Source organism: Octopus sinensis, linkage group LG7, assembly GCF_006345805.1.
Source record: "Octopus sinensis linkage group LG7, ASM634580v1, whole genome shotgun sequence".
Taxonomy (NCBI): Eukaryota; Metazoa; Mollusca; class Cephalopoda; order Octopoda; family Octopodidae; genus Octopus; species Octopus sinensis.
In genome coordinates, this window is record NC_043003.1 from 38,033,778 (window position 1) to 38,040,966 (window position 7,189).

A 7,189-nucleotide genomic window follows, 5' to 3' on the forward strand; every position below is an offset into this window, starting at 1 on the left:
GCTGGCATGAGTTAAATGAATACATATTGATATTGTATTTTTTTATATAGCTTGGTACACTACCTGTCACTAACCCGTACCTTTTTTCAAGTAAGGAAGTTTTTGTTCTACTTCAAAAGCACAGAGTTACCTGACAATTTATTGACCAAGAAATGTTAATAAACTACACCAGCCATAATTTAGAGCAACAAAATGTAAACATTCACATCTACGTGCATACATGTGACGGCTTTGTGCAATTCTTGTGTACCAATTTCACCCACAAGGCATTGGTTTGCCAAAAGCTATAGTTGAAAGCTCTGGCCAATGAGTCTTGAAACCATATAGTTGTGAAGCAGACTTACTCACACAGTCATGCCTGCATACTTAATATTTATCCTTACTTGGACACGTAGAGTAATATACTTTACTCAGGAATGCAAGAAAGGGCCAGCACTGGACTTAGACTCATTCATCTTGCCTCCACAAATAAACATTGTCCTCGAGCCAAGAAAGGTGCCTCTAGATCGATGGTTCTTAGCTGGGGTCCAAATGGCCCTTGGGGTTCTATATAAGATTTTGTTAAAATATATTTGCAATAAATTGGTTATGCTTCTACAATAAAGAAAATATTTTAATTTTTTTTTTACACAATTCATAATAATATTTAATTATAAAAATATAATATTTTTTTAAACATTGAATAACTGGGAAGGTCAATCTAAGTAAAATAGGATTCGGAGTGGTCAGTAGGTATAAAAATGGTTGACAACCACTGCTCTAGATGGTTGTTTGATATGATATAGCAGCGAAACTTCCCTCAAATTACACCATATCATCTTGAAATAGGAAGGGCATATTGGACAGTGTAGTCTTAGACATACAAAACTATAGGATGGTTAAGGCTAGAATGCCGTGAATCATAAACCTGCAGGAAGGGTATCCAGCTGCAGAAAGTTCATCTCAACAAATTCCATCTGATCCATGTGAGTGTGGAAAATTTGATGATGATGTAGATATATTATATGTCTTGATGATGCTGCAAAAGTTCACAACCAAAGGAAGTAGAAATAACAAAGGAGTTATGAATCAACTTCTTAATGCTTACTTTTTATTTACCATCAGATCTTGATATGTTCCTCTGTGTTGTTGTTACCATTAAATTGTGAGATCATAAATGTTTCCTTTTGTTTTTCTTTTTTATCCTAGATACTTCTGATCTCATTGGTACTTTCTCCCGGAAACACAAGCAGAGGTCAAAGTCCACATCACAACTTAAACAGAAACACACCACCACAAGTACAGATTCTTCACCTGGTGATGTCCAATCTATGCCTTGTATTGGTGGCAAAGATGGATCCTTATTTCTTTTCCGTGCTTTAGGAAAAATACTTTATTGTAAACGTGAGTAGAATTCTTTTTTTGCTTTTCTCTTTTTGCTGCTTTTAAATCCATTTCTCATTCTGGAATTGTTGGTATTGGTATTGTGGTGGGATGATATTATAGTGGATTTGGTATTGTGGGGTGGCGTGGTATTTTGCTGAGTCTGATATTGTGCTGAGCTTGGTATTGTGGTGGGACTGTGTTAATTTTGTAAGGTTTTGTTGCAATTATTTTATGGCTTGGTCAGAGGAGCAAGGCCAATGCCTAATTACTGTTTTGCAAGACGTCTATGACTTTTGGGAGAAAGAAACTAGATACCTGAACCATACATTTATTGTATTTTTCTATTTTCAGGTGAAACAGACTCTTCCCTAAGCAAACAGTCTTTGTTACCTGCTCATTTAGCTCATCATGAAAGGCTACCATTACTTGAAATACCCGAAGTTCGTTGATTTCTTTTTTATTTCTATTTTCTTTTCTATTTTTACTATTTTATTTTTACTGTTTGACTCTAGTTTATATCTGAGTTATTTTAAAACCCTTATTTGTAGTTGAACTCCAACACTGCTTTATGTTGTAGTCTAACAGTCATTGAATTGAGAGTAGTTTCGTTGACCTATTACGTATACTAATGTGGAGGTACTTTTATGAATTTTACCAATATATACATAGAGAGATTACATTAGAGAGATTTTTGGACACCATAAACATATACACACAACTGGAGATATTAAAGACCAAGAAAAAAACCTTTACATGATTAATTGACCTGCTAAAAATAGAAGTCAAATCAAACTTCAACTTTTCAAAAAGGTGGGACGCATTGAATAATGCACCTACTAAAATGATAGGAGGGTCATGACTAGAACACACCTGATTTTAAGTCTGCTCTGTTAAAGTAGACTTAAGGTTAAATAACAGCAGCTGAAAGTTGTAGTTGCTGTTAGTAGACTAACACTGGGGGTCTTATAAGTAGGTTTATTATTTACTCTAAGCTGGAGCCATTATTCTGTGACTAATTTGGAATCAAGGGTCAGTTGCAAGCTAATGTTTGAAGCATCATCATTGTTTAACGTCCACTTTCCATGCTGGTATGGGTTGGACGGTTTGACAAGGAGTTAGCTAGCAGGGAGCCGTCCAGACTCCAGCTGTCTGTTGAGGCATGGTTTCTGTGGCTAGATGCCCTTCCTAGTGCTAACCACTTTAGTGTATGCAGGGTGCCTTTTATGTGCTACCGGCATGGGTGTGTTTACACAGTACTGGCCTGGCTGCATTTACACAACACTGGCATGAGTATTCTCATGCAGCACCGGCATGGGTACTTTTTAAGTGGCACCAGCACCTGAAAGCACAAGCCTGTATGTGTGGAAGACAGCGATTTTACTTAGCTTGATGTGTCTTATCAAGTACAGCAAATCGCTACATCTCCTACCAACATACACTGACATTAATTGCGTGCATGTGTGTGCGCGCGCACACACACATACACATATACCTATTTCTTTACTACCCACAAGGGGCTAAACACAGAGAGGACAAACGGATTAAGTCGATCATATCGACCCCAGTGCGTAACTGGTACTTAATTCATCGACCCTGAAAGGATGAAAGGCAAAGTTGACCTCGGCGGAATTTGAACTCAGAACGTAGTGGCAGACGAAATACCACTAAGCATTTCGCCTGGCGTGCTAATGTTTCTGCCAGCTCGCTGCCTTATATCTGTACAACCTTGTAACCTATTGGATATTTCTTTAAATAGGCTGCTGCTGGGGTGCAGGCATAGAGGAATGCCTGTAGCAGTTACCAGTGGAAGTAGTGAAGAATGATTAATGAAATGAAATGAAAGTGGGATAGATCATGAAGACAACAATAAAAAATGTCTTGTATTGTAAACTTTATGGATTATCATTTTTTTTTCTTTTCTGTTGTGTATTTATTTTACAGGAAGTAGTCGATAAATCTCACATGTCTGGAGAGCTGTTCACCACTTTCCTCGAACAGAACTACATTAATTTCTTCCACAGTATTGAAGATATTGAGTGTGCAAGTGAATACTTAAGTGATGCTGATATTTTCACACTTGATTGGTCTGTACGTATTTTTTATTTGCTTTGTCACTTTTACTCATTTTTAATGTTCAGTTTTTTTTTAAATTTTTGTCTTCCCCGTGATTGAAATGTATGTGTGAAATGGCAGGTTTCATAGGTTTGGAGTGACAGCTTATTAGTTGCAAATTCATATCCACTATAGATCTTACCCTGTGTTTCTGGTTATGATAGTATATTCTTTACACTTCAGTACACCAGGCTCTGTGGTTGAAAAGTTTGTCTTGTGACTATATAGTTTCAAGTTTGATTCCATGCATGGCACATTGTGGAAGTATCTTCTATGGTTTCAGTTTGACCAATACTTCATGAGTGGAATATGTTAGACTAAAACTATGTGGAAGTCAATCCTATTGTCATTATGGGTTTATAGCCTTTTAACATATTGGTGTGGATTTGATGGGTTGTCACAGTCAGCATATATATGAGGGCGCAGTTGCTCTTCCTAATGCCAATCACTTTACAGTGTACTGAGTGCAATTTTCCATAGTACCAACACCTGGGAGATGGCCATTTCCATGGCACCATAAAAGAGACTTCTTGACCTCACTATTTTGCTCACTCACAGGCCATATATCATCATCATATCCACTTTTCCATGCCTGCTTGAGTAGGATGGAGTTTATTGAGGTGGATTTTTTTGTGACCAGATGCCTTTCCTCTTGCCATCTCTTAGCTGCTTCCAAGCAAGGTAGTGTTTCCTTATGACCAGACATTTTCACAGAATGTTTGGAGTGAATGACACTGTATAGCAGTGACACTCATTTACATCTATCACACAATATCAAGACATCATCATCATCGTTTAACGTCCGCTTTCCATGCTAGCATGGGTTGGACGGTTCAACTGGGGTCTGGGAAGCCCGAAGGCTGCACCAGGCCAGTCAGATCTGGCAGTGTTTCTACAGCTGGATGCCCTTCCTAACGCCAACCACTCCGTGAGTGTAGTGGGTGCTTTTTACGAGAGTGTAGTGGGTGATTTTATGTGCCACTGACACAGGTGCCAGATGAGGCTGGCGAACGGCCACGCTCGGATGGTGTTTTTTACGTGCCACCAGCACGGAGGCCAGTCAATGTGGTACTGGCTACGGCCACGTTCGGATGGTTTTCGTATGTGCCACCGGCACTGGTACCACAAAACTACAAATTCCATTAATGTTCATCGAGTTTGCTTTTGATTTTGTCCATTTTCACTTGCCTCAACAGGTCTTCACAAGTAGAGTTATGTGTCCCAAGAAGGAAGGTATGCATAGGTGCACTGACTACGTTCCAGGTAGGGGCCATGGGTTATGGCCTCACTTGTCCAGCTGGGTCTTCTCACGCACAGCATACTTCCAAAGGTCTCTGTCTCTGGTCATTTCCTCGGTGAAACCTAAAGAGCGAAGGTCGTTCTTCACCACCTTGTCCCAGGTTTTCCTGGGTCTGCCTCTTCCACAGGTTCCCTCAACCGCCAGGGTGTGGCACTTTTTCACACAACTATCTTCATCCATTCTTACTATGTGTCCATACCAGCGTAGACGCCTCTCTTGCACACCACATCTGATGCTTCTTAGGTCCAACTTTTCTCTCAAGGCACTTACACTCTGTCTGGTATGAACACTGACATTACACATCCAATGGAGCATACTGGCTTCATTTCTTGCAAGCTTACGCATATCCTCAGCAGTCGCGGCCCATGTTTCACTGCCATGTAGCATGGCTGTTCGCACACATGCGTCATACAGTCTGCCTTTTACTCTGAGCGAGAGGCCTTTTGTCACCAGCAGAGGTAAGAGCTCACTGAACTTTGCCCAGGCTATTCTTACTCTAGCAGTTACACTTTTGGCACACCCACCCCCGCTACTGACTTGGTCACCTAGGTAACGGAAACTATCAACTATTTCAAGTTTTTCTCCCTGGAATGTGACGGAAGATGATCTCTGCGCACTTTCAGTGTTTATTGCACCAGAGCATCTGCCACATACAAAAACTATTTTCCTAGTTAGCCTTCCTTTGACATTGCTGCACCTCTTATGTGTCCATAGCTTACACTTGGTGCATCTTATAGAGTTCCTACCTACGCCTTTTCTACAGATCGAGCAGGGCCATCTACCTGATGGCGTTTGAAATTTGTCTACCTTCCTACTTATTAGGACTTTGGTTTTAGCTAGATTGACTCTAAGGCCCTTCGATTCTAATCCTTGCTTCCACACCTGAAATTTCTCGAGTTCCGATAGTGATTCAGCAATTAGAGCAAGGTCATCAGCATAGAGGAGCTCCCAGGGGCATCCTGTCTTGAATTCCTCCGTTATTGCCTGGAGGACTATGATAAATAGGAGGGGGCTGAGGACTGAGCCTTGGTGGACCCCAACCTCCACCCGGAATTCTTTGCTGTACTCGTTGCCAACCCTCACCTTACTAACAGCGTCCCTGTACATGGCACGCACAGCTCTCACTAACCATTCATCTATACCTAGTTTCCTCATTGACCACCAGATAAGGGAACGGGGGACCCTGTCAAAGGCTTTCTCCAAGTCAACGAAAGCCAGGTACAGAGTTTTATCTTTCGCTAGGTATTTCTCCTGCAGCTGTCTCACCAGAAATATGGCATCAGTGGTGCTTTTCCCTGGCATGAAACCAAACTGCATCTCGTCTAGGTTGACTCTCTCTCTAATCAGTTGGGCTATGACGCTTTCCGTAACCTTCATTACCTGATCCAACAGCTTGATACCTCTGTAATTAATTGTATCTAGAGCGTCACCCATACCTTTGTGAGACAAATATATGCACTCAAGCTCACAAACACATTTATACATACATGTGCCTCTGTGCCGGTGGCACGTAAAAACACCATCTGTTTGTGGCCGTTTGCCAGCTCTGTCTGGCACCTGTGCAGGTGGCACGAAAAAAGCACCCACTACACTCACGGAGTGGTTGGCGTTAGGAAGGGCATCCAGCCGTAGAAACACTGCCAAATCTGACTGGGCCTGATGAAGCCTTCCGGCTTCACAGACCCCAGTTAAACCGTCCAACCCATGCTAGCATGGAAAACGGACGCTAAATGATGATGATGATGTGCATGTGCACACATGCATACATAGGCTTCTTTTCAATTTCCATACACCAAACTCACTCACAAGGATTAAATCATCTTGGGCTAACAGAATACACTTGCCCAAGATGGGCCTGAACCTAAAATCATGTGGCTGGTATTGCTTGTATATATTCACATATGTGTATGTGCTTGCTTGTATCTCTTGTTGATGTATATCTGAAGAATTTGGAAAACCAGTGGTAGTTTCCTTGTCACTTTTGTCATCAGAAATGCCGTGAACTTTTGATTGCTTCATTGGTACCAACACTACTATTGTTCACAAATTACAATATAAATTTTGTAAGTGTGTTACCTGCTATTAAGTATAGGTAACATTCTAGATCAGAGGTTCCCAATTTTTTTTCACTGTGGACCACCTCAAATTTTAAATTTATCATAAAAGACCTGCTACTCATAAATATTAGTGTCATATCCACTTTGCAATGAAAGTTCCTTTATCGTTCTTGTAAGGGACATTACAGAGAACAAATAACTGGAAGCACCAATAATAATAAATGCACATGATTCTCAAAAAAGCTTTATTTGATATAACTGAATAGAAAAGGTTTGCAATGGTATTCTCCAAAGTACTCCTTTGGCTTGACGAATAAATCAGGATGGATTTTTTTGTAGATGATACAACAATTTT

At 40.6% G+C, this 7,189-nt stretch overlaps 1 protein-coding gene across 3 annotated transcripts in view; it reads left to right on the forward strand.

Moving 5' to 3' along the window:
• The window catches only part of LOC115214227 (cell cycle checkpoint protein RAD17-like), a 52,524-nt gene that overhangs the window by 24,064 nt on the left and 21,271 nt on the right, over positions 1 to 7,189 (forward strand). For all 3 annotated transcript variants that reach the window (XM_036504703.1, XM_029783345.2, XM_036504704.1), the window contains exons 11-13: positions 1,189 to 1,383; positions 1,717 to 1,805; positions 3,307 to 3,453. In XM_036504703.1, the coding sequence (XP_036360596.1) occupies positions 1,189 to 1,383; positions 1,717 to 1,805; positions 3,307 to 3,453 (431 nt within the window). The remainder of the gene's footprint in view (positions 1 to 1,188; positions 1,384 to 1,716; positions 1,806 to 3,306; positions 3,454 to 7,189) is intronic.